The 23,228-nt window shown below is 43.5% G+C and overlaps 2 protein-coding genes across 14 annotated transcripts in view; one reads left to right on the forward strand and one right to left on the reverse strand.

Annotated features, from left to right (window-relative positions):
- Positions 1-725, forward strand: part of mtmr3 (myotubularin related protein 3) — a 35,429-nt gene extending 34,704 nt beyond the window's left edge. For 6 of the 7 annotated variants that reach the window (XM_088994919.1, XM_088994917.1, XM_088994921.1 and 3 more), the window contains one exon: positions 430-725. In XM_088994919.1, the coding sequence (XP_088851045.1) occupies positions 430-589 (160 nt within the window). In that variant the 3' untranslated portion in view covers positions 590-725. The remainder of the gene's footprint in view (positions 1-429) is intronic. The other variant, XR_016114760.1, reaches the window with a different exon arrangement.
- A 2,280-nt stretch (positions 726-3,005) lies between these two features.
- The window catches only part of citb (citron rho-interacting serine/threonine kinase b), a 57,256-nt gene continuing 37,033 nt past the window's right edge, over positions 3,006-23,228 (reverse strand). For 4 of the 7 annotated variants that reach the window (XM_088994911.1, XM_088994912.1, XM_088994908.1 and 1 more), the window contains 16 exons: positions 22,044-22,224; positions 21,448-21,536; positions 21,266-21,370; positions 20,369-20,538; positions 20,016-20,060; positions 17,851-17,931; positions 17,638-17,773; positions 17,422-17,561; positions 17,234-17,326; positions 15,961-16,069; positions 15,161-15,289; positions 11,841-11,921; positions 11,671-11,749; positions 11,401-11,574; positions 6,289-6,577; positions 3,006-3,820 (listed from right to left, as the gene is read on the reverse strand). In XM_088994911.1, coding sequence (XP_088851037.1) covers positions 3,797-3,820; positions 6,289-6,577; positions 11,401-11,574; positions 11,671-11,749; positions 11,841-11,921; positions 15,161-15,289; positions 15,961-16,069; positions 17,234-17,326; positions 17,422-17,561; positions 17,638-17,773; positions 17,851-17,931; positions 20,016-20,060; positions 20,369-20,538; positions 21,266-21,370; positions 21,448-21,536; positions 22,044-22,224 — 1,925 coding nt within the window. In that variant the 3' untranslated portion in view covers positions 3,006-3,796. The remainder of the gene's footprint in view (positions 3,821-6,288; positions 6,578-11,400; positions 11,575-11,670; positions 11,750-11,840; positions 11,922-15,160; positions 15,290-15,960; positions 16,070-17,233; positions 17,327-17,421; positions 17,562-17,637; positions 17,774-17,850; positions 17,932-20,015; positions 20,061-20,368; positions 20,539-21,265; positions 21,371-21,447; positions 21,537-22,043; positions 22,225-23,228) is intronic. The other 3 variants (XM_088994915.1, XM_088994914.1, XM_088994913.1) reach the window with 1 other exon arrangement.

Genomic DNA, 23,228 nt, shown 5'->3' on the forward strand with positions numbered 1-23,228 from the left:
ATTTTGAAGTCCACTGATGTACCCCAAATTAATTCAAACGTGGCATCTTTGGCCCCATTTGAAGTGGGTGGTTATCATTGCCGTTATCCCATCCACAGATATCAGACTTGATTTATAAGAGTGATATTTCAGTATTACACGAGAGGAGCCGCCTTACTCACTGCACCGACAGCATGTGTTAGAAGCTTCTTGTAGTGAACCAAAGTGGCGGATCATCAGTGGTTCTGGAGGAAATTTTCTTTGTCTGACAAAAAAGATGTCCTGTTTATTACCAATATTTCTTTATTAAACTATCTATGCCGGTCAAGGAAAGCGATAAAAATCCTCTTCGATTAAATGACAGGACGTGCCACTGACATGGAAGGTGCATGACGTGTGTGTCGGCAGAGAATCCAGGCTGACCGTTGTTGTTTCTCTCCTCCGCCACAGGAACTGCGGTAACGTATTCTGCGCCAGCTGCTGCGACCAGAAAATCCCGGTGCCGAGCCAGCAGTTGTTCGAGCCCAGCCGTGTGTGCAAGAGCTGTTATGGCAGCCTCCGGCTCAGCTCGTCGCCTCTGGACAAACCCATCGCAGCCAGCTCCAACTGAGCCTCGGGGAGGAGGCGCATGTTGGCGTAACGGAGGGCAACACCACCACAACAGAATGTCCCGTAGACTGTGTGTGTATATGCTGCAGAGGTGGACCGGAATGCGTCCTTGCCGTGGCACGATTGCTCGCCGCGCTTCGCTTTGCAAAAGGGCCGTGTTGGAACAAGTCCCTCGTCGGCCACGCCGTGGTGTGGTGTGAGCGAGCTCTGGCCGCGTAGCAGCGAGGAGCGACAATGGACTCAGACAGGGAGGAAAGGGGAGTCTTGCTGCATGTTCTTTTAATCGAGGGGCTTCAACCTTGTTGTTCTCCCTCCCCCCACGCACCACTAACTCACACTTGCTGTTTTTTCTGGTCCCCGCTTGGACTCTTTGTTTTTGGTTGCTGCTCAAGAGAAAAATGTGGTGTGAATTGTGTCAGAATCATCACAATGATGAAAAGGAACAATTAATTGATTGGTGCACTGTCGACAGTCAGAGTTCAAGAAATCAAGTCCAAATGCCCTGTCATCTCTTTCGAACTGAGACTCGCGCGCGAGGCATGTTGAGTGCATCATTCATCATTTGGGCTGCCATTAAAAACAACTTTGAGATGATCAAGCCACAAGGCCCGGGACTGGCAATTTGTCTTGGCGACGGACTCGATTGACAAAAATACCACTCAAGTCATTTCCTCCCTGTCAAATAAGCACCTCTGGATGAAGAGTAAGGATCTTGTGCAACCACGGCGGGCTGTTCCACTCCGTTAAGGCAGCAGGCGTGCGCTTCTGGACGCACCTCTGAATGGACAAGCTGAAGACAGCATTTTCATTTTCCTACTCAGAGACTCACAGAATGGTTCTCGCTTCCCGGCAAGTCATTCAATGACCTGCTTGTGCACATGGTCATTATTTTGTTTTAAAAAAAGAATACAATAATATATTCAGATACAGCTATAGCATTTAAGTACAAAGGTATAGAAACTGAGAATAGTTTCTCACTGAATTAGTCACCAAAAACGTTTTTTTTAGCTTTTCTTTTGGCAATTACAGAAATGTACCTTTATATGTATGATATAAGCGCAGGGTATCCTGTTTGGATGCTTTAGTATTTGAGTTTTTTTTCTCCTCTTCTTTTTTAAAATAAGGTGATTTTATTTATTTCATTTAAAGTGTTTTGGATTCTGACAATTCAGCTGCCACGTGATAATCAGTGTCGACATGCTTGTGGTGATGGAGTGACAAGGCTATGCACGCACGCACGCACGCGCACACAAAAACAGGTCCAAACAAGCAACATCAATTCAAACGCAAAGCCCCTACACACACACACACACACACACACACACACACACAATCTCCCCCCATTCACTTCCAAACACTACCTCTACTTATTAGACACTCATGACACACACATTTATAGTTGCTTTGAGATTTGTGCTTTCAGGGCTCCCTTTGCAAGTGCGCCTTGTTCCTCAATTATGACCTTTGTTATTATGACGTAAATGGCTGGATAGATGGATCATATTGAGTCTTTCACTCATATTCTGTTAGCAAGACCGATAAGATGAACAAAACAAAGGACTATCACTCAAAACACGTCTTGCTTTTTTTGTGTGTGTGTCAACGCAGCTGCTGTTAATTGCCCCCCCCTTCATGTCTGTGACGGCCCTCTTCTTCTTCACGATTGTCCACTGCATTAAAGGTAAAGCCATGCGGGTTTAATGGGAGCTGACCAGTGTAGCCATCCATCATTTAAGTTGTGTTGTTGGCCACAGCATGTGACACACGCACAGCAGATGTCTCACGAGGCATCAATGACAATGATGTGAGGAGGCACTGGTTTCATCCACCTCCGTTAGCCATTGCCACACCCGGGACCAAATCAAAACTGATGTTGTCAGTACTCAAGCCTGACAAGATGGCTGATATGTTTGCCGCGACGGTCACTTGCTCAGCAACGTTTCAGCTTGTATTTTTCACAAGCTCGGTTTCAGGAGTTTCTGCAACAGCCCAGCAATCATGTGTGAGAGGAAATGTGTGCGTGTGGGTACATGAGAATGTAACAAGAATCGGTAGGTGTGTGCGTGCCTGTGCATCTTTTTTCCCTCTAGAGATGGGTGCCAAGCTGTTCTATTTTAGATCTCACAAGGGGATCACTTGTGCTTCTGTTGGGTTTTACCCTCATCTGTTTCCCTCTTGTTGGAAAAGCACTTTGAAGCTGTTGTCAGGCCAATTTGTAGCTGTACATAGAGCCATCTCCTGTAATTGCAAGTGCCCCTTGTTCATTGGATTTTTCCCCCCCCATGAGCGTTTCACCGTTGTAGAATTTAAGGAGAAATAAACTAGACAAACCAGCTGTTTTGTGTGTGTGTGAGAGAGAGAGAGAGAGAGAAGGGGGGGGGGGGCAGACCTGCCCTCAAAAGATGCCAAGGAGAAAACAAGCTTCAAACATGTTTTAATGATGTCTTGTGCAGAGATCTAAAAATCAGGAAACTCCTTTGTGAGCATTAACATTGTCTAACTATTGAATGCATGTTTGACAGAAAATAACAAGCAAGAGAAAGAATCAAGCTGCTGTAAATAGTGTATGTCATGCTTCCTGATGAAGTGGTCATACGGGCACTACAGAAACAACACCATTGACATCCGCGACATGTCGCAGCACACACGGGATGCTGTGGAGCAAGTTGAGGCAGCACTCTGAGCTTAGGAAACAACACAAGACATTGTTTTCAATGAAGCAATTCTATCTGCAACGCATGGATAGCAAAGGAGATACAGTCACAAAAGAGAACCTCACCTTTGCTGTGGAAAACCCCAAAACCTTTTTACATTGTGTTCAAATCCAGTTGATCCATGTGCAAATTAGTTTGACCCCTCCCTCACTGCCATGAATACAAGAAACTGATATTCATGGCTTGAGGCTCCCTGCAATATCTATAGAAATTCTCATTTTACCAAAAAAATAGACATGGCTGTACTGGCCAATGTTTCCCTTTTTATAAAAACTCCCAACATTATTTACAATTATGCCAACGATCCATTGTAAAATAGATGCTCCACGCGTGTTCCTTGCCATGATTCAATTGTTCAATACACACACACTCCAAAAAGCACGTCTCAAGTTTATGTTGTCAAAAGATGATGTGTGACTGTGTTACAGGCAATATGGCCACCTGTCAGTCAACTGTGAGTCACTGGCCTGTCCAAATGGAGCGGTGATGACCTTTCACACAGACGACTGATCCCATACCTGCAAAGACAAATGACAGGCCGAGGAAAAATGTGACTGGCAGTGTGCTGGTAGTTGTGTTCACATGGCAACTGTTGGAGTGGAATGGGTCTTATAGGGATTGGGCTGAAAATGGAGAACACTCCCAAGTGATGCATAGGAATGTTTTTATATGAGAGGCTACCCATCCTTTACTGTAATTTTAATACTAGTAATATGATTATGGACCCTGAAGTGATGGCAAGTGAGTCGCGGGGCACACATAGAGATAAACCAGGGGTCGGGAACCTATGGCTCTTTTGATGATTGCATATGGCTCGCCGATAACTATTACATATAATACATATTGTCGTTTTTTTTGTCGTTCATTTCCCGTTGGGGCTGCAGTTGGCGCAAAGCGCAATTTTGATTGGATGACACTGACCTAGAATGGCCGAAAGCGCCATGTTGATTGGATGATAGTGGCCGTCATGTTGAAATAGGTAAACGCCCCTTGAGCCCAACTTGTGCACTTCAGCCTGAATGCACCGGAGCATTAGAGGAGAGAAAATGTTCTGATTCTAATTTGCAATGAAACAATACCATCGATGAAACAGTCGAATGTCAGTGACATTTTAACAAGCCCCATGTTAACGTTAGCATCGACATACTTCTGCGAGAAGTAGATTGCAGATAGCAAGTGTGGCAGTTTATGAGCCGTGTGCAGGCTCGCTAGCAGTAACTTCGCCTCTGGACCGGCAAATTGAATTTCATCCCGATCGTTTGCCTGGATTTTTACCAATCACGAGGAACGGAAAACCATTCATGTTAACGGTGAGTACTATCACAAAGTTATTTTAAATAATACATTCTGATATTTTGTTGAAAAGTGGCCGCGCGTGTGTGTGCGCGCGCGCGCGTGCGTGTGGCTCTCGCTGAAAAACATTTCTAAATATTTTACTTTTATGGCTCTCTTAGTCAAAAAGGTTCCCGACCCCTGCACTACACCATCAGCGATATGACAATTCCATTAGTTTTTAGAGCAGCTTTTGAGAGTTCATTTTGTTCCATGCTTAATCGACCTCAAACGCGTGTGATCATACAGCTGTACACGATGGAGCACAGAGAATCAGGGATCAATTTGAGATGAACCCCTGTCCTCCAGCAGCTCCACTGGGTCCCTGTTAAACTTCGTATTGAATTCAAAATCCTTCTGTTTACATTTAAAGCCATCCATAACTTTGCCCCTCCCATATCTGTCTGACCTGCTTCAAATTTCCGTTCCCTCTTGGTCCCTCAGATACTCATCCTCCCTCCACCTCTATGTGCCCATCTCACCACAATTGGGTGCAGAGCTTTCAGCCGTTCTGCTCCCAAACTCTGGAACTCACTTCCACCCAACATCCGTAATATTGACTCCCTTCATTCTTTCAAAAGCCATCGGTTTAAAATTGCATTCATGGTGTAGTTTAATCAGCTATTTTATTATTTATAATTTTATTTATGGTTTTATTATTCTGTGAATTGTCTTTTAATTGTAAAGTGTCTGAGTGTTCAGAAAGGCACTTGTAAATTAAATGCATTATTATTATTATTATTATAACAGACCCAGAGGTGGCTGTTGACTGACCACATGTGGGAAAAGAAGATTTACCGTAAAAAGACCCACCGATGCCCACTAACTGACAACTTTGAAAGGAAGATTTAACTTGGGGCAAAAGGGAATACAGTATTTGGTCCGGAACAAAACGGAGTCCATTCATGAGAAGGGGTCAATAGCCAGGTTACAAATGTACCAGTTCATGGAAAATGTCACTCATTAAAATGTCTTTGTTTCTGTTGGTTTATGAATGCTGCTGGTTGCATCAGGGGATTCCTTAGTGTATACGGGGTCAATTGAGGGGCTATCCATTGGGGCCAACCAGGGGTGTGGTATGTAAACGAAGAAGGGAGTGTTTTTCTGATGTAATTACCATATTATCCGGTGTACACGTATAAGGCACATCCCCAAAGAATGGTGTATAACGTGTAAACGTTTTCCACATATAAGGCACACCAGACTATAATAGTGCGCCTTCAGTGAAAGACGTGTTTAAAAAGATTTTCCAAATATGAAGCACAACACATTATAAAGCGCAACAATAGAGGTTGAGTTTATGCACCACTTCTCTGAGGGTGAATTGAGTCGGTGGCTGCTGACAGTAGTTGCGAGACCTGTTGTGTCTCAATATTGCTTCACATACTGTATAATGCGCAGGAAAATCTTTTGAAGAAAAGCAAGGCTTTTAGGTTCGCCGTATAGAACGGAAAATATTGTACTCATAATTTGCATGTCGGATTAATAAAAGCCTACCAGAGGCTGGACGGGATCAGTTGTTAGTTGAGAAGCGCACACAGTGGCTTCGTTGAAAATAATGCCTCCTGCCGGCCATACTAGTAAATGTGTTCCTGCTCCGAGCGAACATCTCGAACAGTCACACAATCACATAAGTGAAATAAGGCACCAGTACCTTGTTAACGGGAGGCAGCTGCGTGCGCACCGACCCGGCAATGAGTCGATTGTTGTCCCCGAATCGTCCGGGCGATCGCTCCCTGCGGCTGTCCAGCACCCGGCCGGGTGACTTCTCCCTGTCCAAGGGGCGGGCCGGAGACATGTCGCGCCGGAACTCGGTGCGTCCCTCTCGATAGCGGTGAGGGGTGCTCGGCTCTCGATGCAAGCCATCGTGACTGCCGGGGCCTGACGTCAATCGCTTGGTGATATGCTCAGAGTAGGTGGGAGGCCCTCGCTTGCTGGGACTCCTGGAGATGCATGACAAAAGCCAAGGGTCATTGTGTTGTGTGCAGCAATGAATTGTGGTTTAAAACACAAATTCTACATGGAGGAGAAAAAGCCCAGAATGAGGAGTGGACCTTCTGAGTTCATTGTTATTATCAGGACATAAAATCGATCACAACTGGATTGTTGTGACTATGTTGGAAGACGTTTTGCCTTTTGATTAACAACAGATGGCGCCATTGCTCTGTCAAAACCAAACATACACTTTATTAGCAGTGAGGCCACTTTTCGATTCAGCTTCTCCCTTCACCAAGGGTGTCAGTCATTTTTCCCACGGGCCACATGTTAGTTGCGGTTTCCTCTCGGGGCCCATTATGAATTTGGAGAAGCCATTACAATGTTTAATCCCCTGCACATATTAAAGATAGAGCACATAACAAATTAACAAATAACTAGTTTTCAAATATGAAGTCAAGAATAATGACTTGTATTGTGGTTTACATGGGACAATTTGATTCTTAACCTTGTTCAGCAGTTCATATCACATTGACAGAACCACTAATTACTGAAAAATACAAATATTTTTTTTTTTACAAAATGAAGACATTAAACTTCAATTATTAAAAATGTGAAAAAATAAACAATGTTTTAAGAAATAATTACAGGCAACATCCGAGTTACGACCGGGTTCCGTTCAGACAAAACGGTCGTAAATCAAACGGTCGCAAATCGGAAAGCATAAAAATAAAGAGGTTTATATGACAGAATAGTATACGATGTCAATCTCTTGTTTTTGAAGAATGTTTTCTATTGAATACTATGATATACCAAACTACTTACAGTTCAATTAGAAATCGTATCACTTTTAGTGTCACTTTGATCATTTCATATTTCGATGAAAAGGTTTCTTCAGCAGTCATCTGTACTTCTTTGAAGGTGTCGGACGTTTCGCTTCTCATCCAAGAAACTTCGTCAGCAAACTAAAGTCTTACTGGTAGTTTAGGCCCTATATATATATATATATCCCTACTGTCCAGACATGGCGGTGCCGGACTCTGCTATGATAGGTCCCTGCTCTCAGGTTGGGGGGTTCAGAGGACTACTCCCTGCAGCTCCACTGATTGTTCCTATTGTTCTGACTAATGATTGGCCTGATTGTCCCACTTCCACCGGTATCACCTCATCAGTATTACTAATCATATGTTGCCTAAGCAGGCTATTGTATGAGCGATCCAAATTGAACCTCACCCCACCAAACCGGTTTAGTGAAGGATTTAGTTCTTCGCTTCTTTTACTTCCCTTTCAAACCATCTGTTATTTCGCTAAGATTGTTACCTCATTGTCGTCAAATGAGTGGTTGCTAGCTTTTAGGTGCATATATACTGCCGATTGAGGCCCACTAATATTATCCCTGCAATGTTTATAGTCTTTTTTTGAGAATTTGTTTAGTCTCCCCAATGTACTGCTCTTTACAATTTTCATTCTTACAATGTATTAAATAAACTACATTACTTTGTTTTTCATTTGGCAGCCTATCTTTTGGATGCACTAATTTTTGCCTTAGTGTTTATCGGTTTGAAATTTGTAGGACTTTTGTGTTGCCAAAGGACTCTTTGTAGTTTTTCAGAAACTCCTGCAATGTAAGGTACTGCTACTCCTCTCCTTTTTGTATCTTCGGAATTTTTGGTTTAATTCCCTATTCTTTCTTTCTGACATTTGTTAAATGACCACAGAGGGTACCCACAGTATGTGAGTGCTCTCCTGATATGTTTTGACTCCTTAAGTATTGGTCAGTCAGACATTGGTCAGAAGGAACACTGACCAAGACTTACTTTTCGATTCTAACCACCCTTTACAACACAAACTAGGAGTTATCAGAACCCTCCAGCATAGGGCTAAACTAATACCAACAAGCGTTGAAGGTAGAGAAAAGGAGTCAAAACATATCAGGAGAGCACTCACAAACTGTGGGTACCCTCAGTGGTCATTTAACAAATGTCAGAAAGAAAGAATAGGGAATGAAACCAAAAATTCTGAAGATACAAAAAGGAGAGGAGTAGCAGTACCTTACGTTGCAGGAGTTTCTGAAAAACTACAAAGAGTCCTTTGGCAACACAAAAGTCCTACAAATTTCAAACCGATAAACACTAAGGCAAAAATTAGTGCATCCAAAAGATAGGCTGCCAAATGAAAAACAAAGTAATGTAGTTTATTTAATACATTGTAAGAATGAAAATTGTAAAGAGCAGTACATTGGGGAGACTAAACAAATTCTCAAAAAAAGACTATAATTGCAGGGATAATATTAGTGGGCCTCAATCGGCAGTACATATGCACCTAAAAGCTAGCAACCACTCATTTGACGACAATGAGGTAACAATCTTAGCGAAAGAACATATACATGGTTTGAAAGGGGATTAAAAGAAGCGATTTACATAAAACAACTAAATTCTTCATTAAACCGATATGGTGGGGTGAGGTTCAATTTGGATCGTTCATACAATAGCCTGCTTAGGCAACATAGGATTAGTAATACTGATGAGGTGATACCGGTGGAAGTGGGACAAACAGGCCAATCGTTAGTCAGACAATAGGAACAATCAGTGGAGCTGCAGGGAGTAGTCCTCTGCTCCCCGCAACCTGAGAGCAGGGACCTATTATAGCAGAGTCCGGCACCGCCATGTCTGGAAAGTAGGGATATATATATGGGGCCTAAACTACCAGTAAGACTTTAGTTTGCTCACGAAGTTTCTTGGATAAGAAGCGAAACGTCCGACACCTTCAAAGAAGTACAGATGACGGCTGAAGAAACCTTTTCATCGATGGACCACTCCTGTACGACTGAGAGCTTACACAGACACATTTCATATTTTGTATTATCGATTTTTATTACTGTGTCGTTCTGCCGACCCAAATATGCAGGGGTTCCCACGCATACGCGCTGTTGAAAAATTGCTCTCCCTGCTAACGGAGAAGCCAGAAGAGGTCGCCCAACACGCACGCTTGTACTTAGGCGAACGGAAAAGGAAAAAAGTCTCAAAGAGGCGGTGGAGGCGTTCTCGTCGCGCCGGTCCCACGCGCCCGAGCGCCGACGGCCGACCCGCTGCGGCATCGGTGGACACTCCCCCCCGGCGGTGCCATTGTGACAGGTAGGGCAACACCATCACGCGCTTGTCGTACGCGTTTGTGAAGAAAGTTATTTTGTATCCTCATTTTGTGCAATCCGGGCGGCCCGGTAGCCGAGTGATTAGCACACCGGCTTCACAGTGCAGAGGTCGCCGGTTCGAGTCCCGGTCCGGCCCCCTAGTGTGGAGTTTGCATGTTCTCCCCGGACCCGCGTGGGTTTTCTCCGGGTCCTCCGGTTTCCTCCCACACTCAAAAAAACATGCATGGCATGCAGATTGACCACTCCAAATTGTCCCTAGGTGTGAGTGTGAGAGTGACTGTTGTATGTCTTTGTGTGCCCTGCGATTGGCTGGCAACCAATTCAGGGTATCCCCCGCCTTGTGCCCGAAGACAGCTGAGATAGGCTCCAGCAACCCCCGCGACCCTAATGAGGAATAAGCGGTACGGAAAATGAGATGAGATGAGATAAGATTTTGTGCAATCCTGTAATATTCTCTGTTAAGATAAATGAGGCATGCGGAATGTTGAGCTCATCTGGCAACGCAGCCACAACACTACGTATGGTCCTTTGACAGCGGTAAAAAAATAGTTATTGTACAATGCTGAGAGAAGCGGATGCTCTCTGTCCTCTGGCAAATAAACATCCTACTTGTTCAATCTAAACAAGAAGGACCATCTGAAATCTATTCTACCAAATGCATGGCAAACACGCTGCAGAGTTGCCGGGCTGCCACTGTAGCTGTTACGTGTGGTTGTAAGTGCAGGTGGTCGTACATCAGATGTTACCTGTACACTTTTTTTATTGTACAACTGTCGTGTCACCCGTTGACTACTGAGCAAATTAAATTTACCACAGCACTGATTGGCCAATCAATGTCATGTGATCATCATCTTCAGCCAATGATGGCCAAGCGTGAAATAACTAGATGACATGTTGAGTTGGGTAAGTCTTAACATCCTTGGCAGAGGCTTCGTCGAACCCCTGAGACAACCCAGGTTAGGAACCACTGATTAGAATGTGCAAACTTGAAAGGGGACATCTGACAGAAAATGACTTTGAGTTGCTTGTATTCGAATATAGAATTAAAGAATCTAATCAGTCTCCCAACAGCCTATACCTGGAAAAGTGTATGAACAATATATTAAAACTGTTTGTAAGCTAACGCTTCCACCCCACTGTGGCATCCCGTTCATCCATTTTCTCACCAGTTCTTCCTCACCGGGATCGCAGGCGTGCTGGAGCCTATCCCAGCCACCTTCATGAGGCATATTGACACTTATAACACATGATCCAAAGCCACTTTCAAGCAAGGGCCAGAGTCAAATTGTTGTTGAATTAGTTAGTGTTTTTTTAGTTTAGCTTTGTTTTGTTTTGTTTTTTCCTAGTTGAAACGGTAAGAAGAGCTGCAATGAGTTTTGTTGACAGAGTAATGCTGATTCGTGGCATTTGCTACTCGTCATCGTGGAAACAAAATCCATATCGTCATTCATTGGTACAGGAATATGTTGGCAGGGTGTGATGGAGGGGGGACTGGCACTCCTGCTCAATCAGTCTTACTTCAGCAAGTCAAAATAATAGTTTGTCAAAGAGGTGAACATTCTTGATTCTTGTGGCGGTTTGATGAAAACACACACACACACACACGCGAGTATATGGTTACTTGTCTCATTTCAAGCTTGCCGGGACAAAATGTTTCTCAAAAAGTGAGGAGGAGCTGACCCTCGGCTGGAGCCGGTTCTCTGCAGGTCTCCCGACTCTCTGATGAGGCTCCCCTTGCAGCAGATGACCCGCAGCTTGTTCTGGTAGGACGAAGCCAGATAAATGGCTCCACTGGAGATGGCTGGGCCCAAATAGCGAGGGCTGGGGATGTCCAAGTGGGCCAGCACTGAAGGACTGGGAACACAAAAGTTCGGGACATGCCGACATGAGGGTCCGACATGACCTGTAAGGTCATTCCATAAATGTGATACGCAGGACAGTGATAATCACCCCAAAGCAGCATGACTCTGAACCTCAATAACATCCAGGGAGTTGAAGTAGGTGACAAATAGGTAGGGCTCTCTGTAGGCTGCATCACCAAGTGCACATAATCCAAAGTTTTGGGTTGATTTAATTGGGACAAACAATCAATATAATGTGTCTTCAAAAAGGGCATTCACCAAAGGACAAAGGCAGTCGACTCCACTTAATGTCTTCAGTTCGGCTCCTTCTTCCATACGTGTCCACAAACACACCAAACTCTGCGAGAAGAAGACACACAAGAATGTCCACACCAGAGTGTCATTTGAATGACCAATGAAGTCATAAATGGGCCCTCAACCAATGGCATTTAAAAATCATGCAATTATGATGTAACTACCAGAGTTGGGCATTCCATCAATACTCACGGTAGATCAGTTAATCCGTCACTATTGTGACTGTTTGTTGACAGTAATACAATAATGTGTTGGTATCTTTTGTTTGTTGATGGGAGTTTCATACATAGGACTGCATTGATTATAAAGTGTGTGTGTGTGTGTGTGTGTGTGTGTGTGCGTGTGTGTGTGTGTGTGTGTGTGTGTGTGTGTGTGTGTGTGTGCGCGTGTGCACGTGTGTGTGCATGTGTCTCGTTGAAGGCAAGGTGGCATATTCAGGTCAGTAGATTTGACTTTGCAAAAAGGAGTAGGAGTGCTCTACGAGGATTGAGTTTTACCCTTGCTCACAATGCAGATGTGCATTCTGCTTCAGCAAATCCATTTTAAACTTTAGATGAAAACTTTTTGGCATTTGAGAAGCGAAAACAGCCACAGGCACACACAAGCGTGCCCCTGCTGACTGCGCTTTCACAGTTCAATGGATTGGCAGAAATATGTCACTAAAGTGTGTATGTGCGTGTGTGTATGTGTGTGTGTGTGAGTGTGTGTGCGTGCACACGTGCGTGTATGTGTGTGTACTTTGTAAACTGCCCACTTTTGATAATTACCATATTTTCTGATGTATAAGGCGCACCCTCAGTGAATGGTGTGTTTTTGAACTTTTTCTATATATAAGGCGCACCGAACTATAAGGTACACCTTCAACGAATGAAAAAACGTTTTCCCGAATATAAAATATAAATATAGAATACAAGTTTTCACATTATAAGGCGCTACAATAGAGGCTGGGGTTATGCAGTACTTCAGACCTGGCCAACCCGCGGCTCCCGAGCCTCATGCGGCTCTTAAGGGGCTTTCACATGACAAGTGTCAAAAATCTTTGGCGCTGGCGGTGCCATTCATTCCCTATGTACCGTATTTTCACGACCATGGGGTGTGCTGCACATTTTTGAGAAAATTTAAGACTTTTAAGTGCACCTCATAGTCGTGAAAATACGGTAGCAAGCTGACCAGGTGACATCAACACGCATTTCCGTGAAATTAAAATAAATTATTTGAGTCGTAAACAATTTGTGTCAAGTTTGCTCTCAAAATGGCAGGGGACAAATGCACAGCAAAACGAAAATATGAAGATGAACACAGGACGTTTTTAAGAGAGTGGGATAGTTTATATTTTAAATCCAATCCAATCCAATATTTTATTGTTGAACACAATGGCAAGCCATTCTGCCTTATATGTCAGGCGTCATTAGCGCATTTCAAAGCTTCAAATCATCAGCGCAACTTTAGCTCACTCCATACTAACATCGACCAGGAATTTCCAAAAGGGACTGAACTTTGCAAGCACAAGTTGATCACTTTGAAAAGTCAGACAGAAAAGCAGATACAGTTTTTCCGAAAATTTACGAAGCTCCCAGAGACCGTAACGCTCACATCATATCAACCGGCTTGGAACATTGCACAGGCTAAGCCATACAATAAAGAATCAGAATCAGAATCAGAATCATCTTTATTGCCAAGTATGTAGAACACACAAGGAATTTGTTTCCGGTAGAACACGCTGCACTAGTATCGTCGTCAAAAAAACTGCTAAGTGGCACTATACAGTTCCATTTTGGCTACTGTTGAAGAGTTCAAAGAGTTAATGGCTTGGGGGAAGAAGCTGTTTAAATGTCTGCTGGATTTGGTGCGCATGGATCGGTAGCGCCTGCCTGAGGGGAGTAGCTGGAAAAGGTGGTGGGCAGGGTGCGGAGGGTCCAGTAGGATTTTCCGCGCCCTTGTTCGGATTCTTGCAGTGTGCAAGTCCTCGAGAGTGGGTAGGGCGGTGCCAATGATTTTTTCCGCCGTCCTAACTGTCCGTTGAAGTCGGATTTTGTCCACTTTTGTGGCGGCCCCGAACCAAACGGTTATGGAAGAACACATGTCCAACTATCCTGCCATACACTCCAATGCAGAATATCAGACATTAGACACGCTCCGGCAGAGATAGTACTCGGTCAGCCACTCCGCGTCCCTGATGAATTCCTGCCTGAAGCTTCGGGTGCACCTTCTTTACCCCTTTTTCCACGAGAGCCCCTGACTCCAGCACCATCCAGATCCACTTGTTAGCAGTTGGAATAAAGACCTACTCCAGTCGATCGTGTGTTCTCCTTCCCCAACTGCTACAATATTCATAATAAATCTGGCTGAGCAGAGGTCTGTGTGTGTGATGGGTTGTTCATGTGTGCCCATGTTTATGATGTGGCTCTTTGCAGTAACATAGTAAAAAATGTGGCTCTTAGTCTCTGACTGGTTGGCCACCCCTGCACTGCTTCTATGACGGGGGAAGGGGGTATGGAGTCGGTGGCTGCTGACAGTAGTTGCGTTCTGGCTCAATATTATTTCACATATAAGGCGCACTTGCGTATAAGGTGCAAGGTCATCTTTTGAAGAAAAGCAAGGCTTTTGGGTGTGCCTTATAGACCAGAAAATATGGTGAAAAAAAGTTGAAAATTGTTCAAGTGTGCCATGACTACTTAGTCAATTTTCCTGACTTTCATGGATTATTTATCTCATCTCATCTCATTTTCCGTACCGCTTATTCCTCATTAGGGTCGCGGGGGTTGCTGGAGCCTATCTCAGCTGTCTTCGGGCACGAGGCGGGGGACACCCTGAATTGGTTGCCAGACAATCGCAGGGCACACAAAGACATACAACAGTCACTCTCACACTCACACCTATGGACAATTTGGAGTGGTCAATCTGCCTGCCATGCATGTTTTTGGAGTGTGGGAGGAAACCGGAGGACCCGGAGAAAACCCACGCGGGTCCGGGGAGAACATGCAAACTCCACACAGGGAGGCCGGACCGGGACGCGAACCGGCGACCTCTGCACTGTGAAGCCGGTGTGCTAACCATTCGACTACCGGGCCGCCGGATTATTTATTTATTTATTTATTTATTCATATTATACAGTACAGTATTTTTTTATATAATGTGATAGTTATTATTCATTTGTGGCGAGAGGGGCGATCAAGGGGCGACTGTCTCACACTTTTAAACAAACATAAGACGGGATTTTGTGAATGTTTATTTTCCGTTTGGACCACAAGGGTTTTTCCTCCCTCGTGTCTCGGCGCACTTACCATGAAAGCAGAGAAGGTACTCCTCCTTCTGCATGCTGCTGGCCACCTGCATGATGGCGATGGGGAAGCTGTGGGATGAGGCAGCAAAGACAGCTGAGGCCAGCGACATGTCGTTCTTGTCCAGGAACTCTGCGGCACACCAAACACAGGACATGTCTTTAAATAGTTGTCGACGTTTCAAACATTGTTTGAAAGGTTCATCCAAACAAGATGATTTCAATAGAATTGATCTTGGACTTGTGATTATCTTAACAAAACCAAGACAACATCACAAATCAATGGGAAGAAATCTCAATATTGCATCTGATATCATTAAACATGAGCAGCACGGCATTGTCTCCGTTGGGATTTTGGCTCAGGCCCTTTAAGTTTCGATTGGCTGGATTCCTTGACGAGAGCAAAATGGCCAAAAACCTGATCTGTTTTAATATTTAGTTTGACAGAAAAGTTTATGAACCAATAAAACATGCCTCCGCCATTTACGGTGGGCCCAAAGAAATGGAATTGGAAGCCCAACCCCAACCACTTGAATGGTCTCAAGAGAGACAAAAAGAGCAATTTAAGCAAGAAATTGCAGTCTGAATATTTTCAGTTCTTTTCATTCCAACATAAGAAGGTAATTTGAGCAGATTTCATCCAAGTGTGTATCAAATTGGTTGCCCTCTACTTTAATTGGAACTCAAGAACTAGCTTTCGGTTTCAAAAAGTTCGGTGAGCCCTGGTTCAAATTTTTTTCTAAATCATACATTTCAATGCATAGTAAATACAAGCAGGCGCAAAAGGAATCCTGCTGAGCACACCTTCAAGTACAAATTGCTTCATCTCGATCTCGTGGAACTTGTTGGTGCCAAGGATGATGCTGTAGCTCGTTAGATGGATGCAACTGCAAGGCTCCAGAGTTTCAATTTCCTGTGAAATGAAGCTTTTATTTTAGTTCATAATTTGACAGTTGCATCACAAGTGTCAGAGCATTATTGCTGATTTGTCGTCACAAAAATGGACAAACTCTGACTTCACCGGACAGTTAGGACAGCGGAAAAAAATCATTGGCACTGCCCTACCCACTCTTGAGGACTTGCACACTGCAAGAATCCAAACAAGGGCACGGAAAATCCTACTGGACCCTTTGCACCCTGCCCACCACCTTTTCCAGCGACTCCCCTCAGGCAGGCGCTACCAATCCATGCGCACCAAATCCAGCAGGCATTTAAACAGATTCTTCCCACAAGCCATTAACTCAATAAACAATTCCCAAATAGAACTGTATAGTGCCTCTTTGCAATTTTTTTTAAATGATGACACAAGTGCAGCATATTCTACCAGAGACAAATCCCTTGTGTGTTCTACATACTTGGCAAGAAAGATGATGAAATCCACAAGTGAGTTGAGAAGACAATACTAAATGGAGGTGATTAGATTAGATTATCCTTTATGAGTCTCACAGTGGAGAAATTCACTGAAGTTTCACTTTGATGTGAAACTATCTTCTGAATACATTTAAACCTGATTTGTTTTAATCTGTGACATTAAGATAGCTATCAAACAATTTGATCCAAATTGTTTTTGTGATGATCAGTCGCAACACGGGCCTTATCTGTATGGAGGCAGCTCAGGCAATTTAAAAATGCAGGCCAGCGGATCTGTAAGAGGGAGGTCTGCAGTGCTGTGTGAGTGGTCATGGCCAACGACCTTGTGGCTGAGAGTCTCTACATCTGCTTTGTGAAATGAGCATTTGGATTATAATTGGTGTGAACCTTGAATTAGTCACACATTCTCTATTCGTTCTAATTCTGAGTAAAAATCGTTTTGTTTAGCGCACAATTTTACTGGTGCTTTGGAAGGTGAGATGGCGCAGACGCGAGTGGGCCCTAGTATTGTTCCTGTTCTTATGATGATACTAGTGCAGCATGTTCTACCAAAGACAAATTCCTTGTGTGTTCGAAACACTTGGCCAAAAATAGAACATTCCGATTCTGAACACGATGAAGAAGAGTTATCATTTGGATTAAGTTCATAATAATAACATGAATGTAGAGTGCAGTGTGAATATGAAAGTCAGGGATCACATATCACCTTCCGAATGCAGTATTTGCTGAGATTGTCATTGTAACGTAGAATGGTGATCTTGTTCGGCATTGCAGCACAAATGCAGGAGCCATTGTCTATCTGTGAAGACAATGGAAACACATGCATGTCCTCAACTGTCTCCCGTCAAAAATTTCCAGTGTTTCCAGCGCACTCGTTACTCAACAAAGACATACTCTGCCGGCAGCAAACAGATGGCATCCTTTCACTGTCTCAAAGATGTAGGGGGTGAGCTCGGACTGGTTGGGCAGGTGGCACTGGCTCAATGATTGTTTTACTCTCTTGATCTCCACCAGGCACAAGGCTCTTTCGTCCCCTGCAGCACACATCGCGGTGTTGAGCGCGCAGCACTCACACGGCCATGCAGCTGTGTGAAGAGGCTCGGTTCTCACCAACAATCATCAGCAGTTTCTCCATCTCCTTGATGATGTGGATCTGAAAAACCGAGCCCAAGCCTGGGATGTGGGTCAGTGAGTTCTTGATCACGTTGAGGGCATACAGACCTTCCTCCGAGCCCACCAGGACTATCTGAGGGCACAGACAAACGCATGCCGTCACCATGCATAGTGTTTTAAGACGCAACATGTGACCATACTGTAGTCTACCTGGTCTGTAAGCGGAAGGGTGCAGTTGATATCAAGTCTGTCGTCTCCTTCCAGCTTGAGGAGAGAGTTTCCAAGGAGCTTCTAAAATCAAGAAGGCAACAGGGTCACTCGCTCAACATGAGCTCGGGGAAGTGCGACAGAAAGACAGCAGAGGTGGGGGTTAAAGTGAGGAGGGGTCGGCAGCTACATCCAGTTTGAACCTGTTTGGATTTTAAAGTTCCATCGTTTGACGTTTATCACAGGTGACAAAGTAAAGGCGCGGGGGCCAAATCTGGCCTGCCACTTCATTTGATTCGGCCCGCGAAAGAAAATCAAACTTGCAAAAATCCTAACCGAAATTTTAAATTGTCCCATATAAACCACAATAACAACCATTATTTTTTTACTTCAAATTTGAAAATCAATGATACATTAATTTGTTGTGCACTCTATATGTAATATCTGAAGGGGATTACATATTTTAATGTCTTCTCCAAATTCCCAATGGTCTCCAAGAGGATTGCGTAACTACAATGTGGCCCATGGCAAAAAAAAAAATAGTTTGACACACTTGCTCTACATTTTACGATGTATACAACCGCTCTATAAAGTCTGACAAGATCTCATTTTAAAGTGACATCAAAATCATCATCAAATGCTCAGTCCCCCCTCATCTCAAGGTGAATTATCTTCATAAAATAGGTCTGTCTGATATACAACCAACAGGAAAAATAATGTACCTCCATCACACCATTCAGAACTCGGCATTGTAGGAAGTTTCATGGAACAGATTTGCAAATACATGTACAACCAAAAGTTAGAAAGAGCTTAAATCTCTGCAGCTTACAATGAAAACTCAAAGCGAGTGTAATTGCTACCATACTTGTTTTGAAATATATTGCATTACAGTACAGAAGTCTTGAAAGTATGACACCAGAAATTGCATGTTACAGTATCTACATACGCTTTACATCACTGGTGTAAAAGTCAAGGCCCGCGGGCCAAATCCGGCCCGCCACATCATTTTTATCGGCCCGCGAAAGCAAATCAAACTTGTTAAATTCCATGATGATTGCTAAAATCTGAGCCAAAATTTCATATTTGTGGATGTCAACCACAATAAAAGTCATTATTCTTGACTTCAGATTTGAAAACGAGTTATTCATTAATTTGCTGTGTGCTCTATATGTAATATTTGAAGGGATTTAAACATTCTAATGGGTTCCCCAAATTCATAACGGCCCTCGAGAGGAAACCATAACTACAATGTGGCCCGCGGCAAAAATGACTTTGACACCCCTGCTTTACATGAAACGGAGATGCGCTTGTCCTTGTGGCATTTGCAGTGCAGCCTTTGTCCTATCATTCCTCCAAGTTCGACCAAAGTTGAATGAATATACTTAGTAAATATAATAACATAGAATCATAATATATAATTAACTATACTTATATTTATACATACCATAACAATTATCTCGGTCAGAAGACTACAGTTGGTTGAAAAAGCAGGTCAATATGGTTAGTACTATTTTGCATTGTATGTTTCACGCAAAGCTACTTTTGTCCTCCAAAAATGAATATCCATCCATCCATCTTCTGCCGCTTATCCGGGGTCGGGTCGCGGGGGCAGCAGCTTCAGTAGGGAAGCCCAGACTTCCCTCTCCCCAGCCACTTCTTCCAGCCCGTCCAAAAATGAATATGTTGTTTTATTTTTCTGAAGTTTTAGTTATACAGTGTTGGTACGTGTGTGTGTCTGTGCAATAAAACAGGAACTAAAAAAGAAACTGGAGTACCTCAACCGATCAATAGGCCGCATTGTGAGGATCTGATCTACATTTACTGAGCAACAATTAGTTTGATTGATGATGTGCCACTGCCTTCATTTATTAAGTGATGCATTTTAATCATTGCATATACATGCCACTCAGACTACCAAAAAGTCAACTTCAACAAAATATGACCAAAAACATGCAAGAGGAGAGGAATTTGGGGAAATTCTCAACATAAGAGTATTTTCCCCCCGGGTTGGATCATAATGAAGTGGTTTTCGCAACAAATGAGTGCTACAGTGATATGACAATTGAAGATGAGGGAGGACATTTCAGTGGGGTAGGTGCCAACTTGGGTGGAAGTGGAGGTGGGTTAGCCAGGTGTGAATGGGAGGAAGTCTTGTGTTTGCACTTTACCTGGACCAGAGGAGATAGAACCATCTGTCTTTTGGACACAGCAGCCTATGTGTGCAACAGCACTCAATGAAATGGATAAAATCCAACAAATCAATAAAACAAGGCCATATTATAAGGCAAGATGGAAACACAACTATCAGGGTTTGGAAATATATAGATAGAAAGAGGAAAAAAAGAATGGGGGAGGGAGATGGAAAAGATGATGGTAATTAACCACGGAGAAAAGTGAACCAACCATAAGTTCATCCAAAAAGACAACAGGTTAAAAATAACGGTCGGTCCACTTTCCTGAATAACCCCAACAGTCGCGATGACATCCGAAAAAGAGACCACCAGAGCGCCAAGGTACTCACTGCGTCCGCCTCCGCCTTCTCTCGAGAGACTCGCCCCCCGGCAATGACAGATTCCATGACTGCCACCCACCGTTGCTTGTCTGGGAAACTAGGAGCCATAAAGTAAACGGACTGTCCGGGCCAGCAAGGGCTGTGACAGCGAGATTCCAGCTTCAGGACGTACGGAACATCTGATACAGGAGGAAAACTATCAATGAGTTCAATGAACACTTGACTTCTTGTCATTCATAAGTTGAAGAAAAGTGACATACAAACAGAGGATAAAGTTGGGAAAAAAAAGTTATCAAAACAAAATGAAAAGAGTTAAAATGTACTTGAGAAGCTTATCGTTAGGAAATTGAAGCTTCAATGACAGCAAAAATGTAATACACGTCCCTCTTTTTAATATCATAGAAATATTCAGGGTTTGTTCTAAATGCCATATTTTCCGGTGTATAAGGCATACTCAAAAGCCTTGATTTTCTTCAAAAGAAGACCCTGTGCCTTATACGCGCCTTATATGTGAAATAATATCGAGCCCCAACAGGTCGGTGTCAGCAGCCGTGGACTCCATTTCACCCTGTGGAAGAAGTAGAGCGTAACCCCAGCCGTTACTGTAGTGCCTTATAATGTTGTGTGCCTTATATTTGGAAAAGATTGTTGGGGTTTATTTATTTATTTTTAATCTTTTAATTTAGCTTTTTATATACATAAAGCCAGCAGCTCATGTACTTTGTTTTTCTACTTTCATAAATGTCTCTACTGCGAGACTAATAAAGGCAAATCCAATCCAATCGATCTCTGAAAACGATCAGATTTTTTTTTAATTAGTATGAAAAATCACAACCTGTTACAACCATGTGCCTTGTAAATGTGTTTGGTGGTATTTACTATATATGAAGAATTACATTCTAACACCTGATTTGGCTGTGTTGGGGAGTTCAGTGGCCCCGACCGCGCCGTGAACTTTGACCTCTCCATCAGACACGCACAAGTCGAACTCCTCCAGTGGCTTCATTGAATCTGAGTTAAGACATAGGGTGCCAGATTTAGGCACATTGGAAGAAAGTCTTCAGCTTTCAAAAGCTAAGCGAAGTAACCTTCTCTGGGTTCAATCTCGAAGATGGACACTTTAGTCCCATCAAGGACCACATATTTCCGCTCCCAGCCTTGGCCTCGCTTTCCATTTCTGCAAAACAGTCGCACAAGGGTTTCGTGTTGAAACAACCCACCATTTTTTCGATTTACGCCTTCCTCACACATGTATCAACTAGCTGCCATTTGTCAAACAACATTCTCTTTAAGACAGAAATTTTCCCCGCCCCAAAAAAATCTTCATTCAAGCAATGCTTGCCGGCATGTAACTGCAGCATGAGAACAAGCTTCAAATACAGTAAAGTCTCGTTATATCGATATCGGATATATCGATAGTCCCGGTTATATCGATACTATTTCTATGCACGCACGGAGAAAATTACATGCAAACAGGGTCGGATATATCGATAGTCCCGGTTATATCGATATTTTTTCGGACTCCCTTGAATATCGATATAACGAGACTTTACTGTAGAAGGATTTCAACGAGTTGAATTTGTTCCTCCGTCCATTTTTAATTCAGCACTCTTGCACCAACTTCTGTCTGTATGAATGATGCACAGCCTGACCCATCTGCTCATCAGTGAGTGAGTGAGTTGACCTGGGCTGCTTCATCCATCCTTCCAGGTGCATGTGCCCGCTGGCATCTTTGAGGGGCTGGCCTGAAGAGTTGCCCTTCTCCCGACACCCTCCCTCGGAAAGATGCAGAGAGCAATCGCTCGACATGCCGCATGTCGCTGGAAGGCACGGGGAGCATTTTGGATGGCACAGAGCGTGACATTCTGAAAGAGGGAAAATATAACAAGAACAACATTGGCATACAAAGTTGTGGCTCCTCAACACAAATGAGCATTTATGAAATAGTGAAACAAACTGTACATTATTTGACAATGTGTAACATTGTCTTCAACATTTTTTTTGTGTGTGTATCATTTAAAGACTTTTGAACTGTACTGCACAGAAGTCCAAGATGGCGCCCGAGTAGGCAGTAGTGCTTGCTTTTTTTGTTGTCTTGTTTTTGTTTGTTTTTGTGTTTTCTTTAGTCACTGTGTTGTTGCGTCGTGTGGACAGTATGTGGATTGTTTTTCAGCCTGTTTGGCCACGACCTTCATCAAGGAGGAGACTGTGCTGAGCGATTGCGTTTTTTCAGCAGCATGATTATGCTAGCACTGTTTTTGAATGGGTGGAATGTCGGTAGCATTTGACTGTCATCGCTGGACAGCTCTGGGGCCATTGTGCTTTTTTGCGCCTGAAAGGTCAGCATTTTCACAGCCCTGCTTTGTTCAGCGGAAAGGTTGGTGCTGTTGGTCAGTCTGCGGCTGGATGGATGCATGGCTTGAGGAGCCCGCGATGAGAAGAAAGGAGTGTTGATGCGTACGTGGAACTGGGAGTTGCGTCTTGGAATTAATTGAAGCGGATTACGTGGGACAGGAGATGTGAGATCATCTCTTTTCGTCAATCAATGCTACAGTCTCTTGTTTGCTTTCAAAACTTAACATGTAGCAGACGTGTGCACATCTTCAGCATGACGTCCCTGATCCACTGGTGAAAATGACATTTTGACCCTCTCCCCTTTCATCTATAACTGCTTGATACAACAATGGTGCAGAAAAGTGCTTAAAGATTCAATGACTCTGTGTCTTTTGTGTTGGGTCAGATTATTTATTTTGACTTCAAGATGGTGCAGCGAAAGTGGCTGCCTTTACAGCTGCTCCTATATTTTGTTTGTCTACTTATTCTTTTTCCTTTCCTCTTCCTGTCATAACTTTGCTGCTGTGAATTGGGA

The sequence above is a fragment of the Hippocampus bargibanti genome, linkage group LG04, assembly GCF_051943395.1.
Source record: "Hippocampus bargibanti isolate YZ-2025 linkage group LG04, ASM5194339v1, whole genome shotgun sequence".
Lineage (NCBI taxonomy): Eukaryota > Metazoa > Chordata > Actinopteri > Syngnathiformes > Syngnathidae > Hippocampus > Hippocampus bargibanti.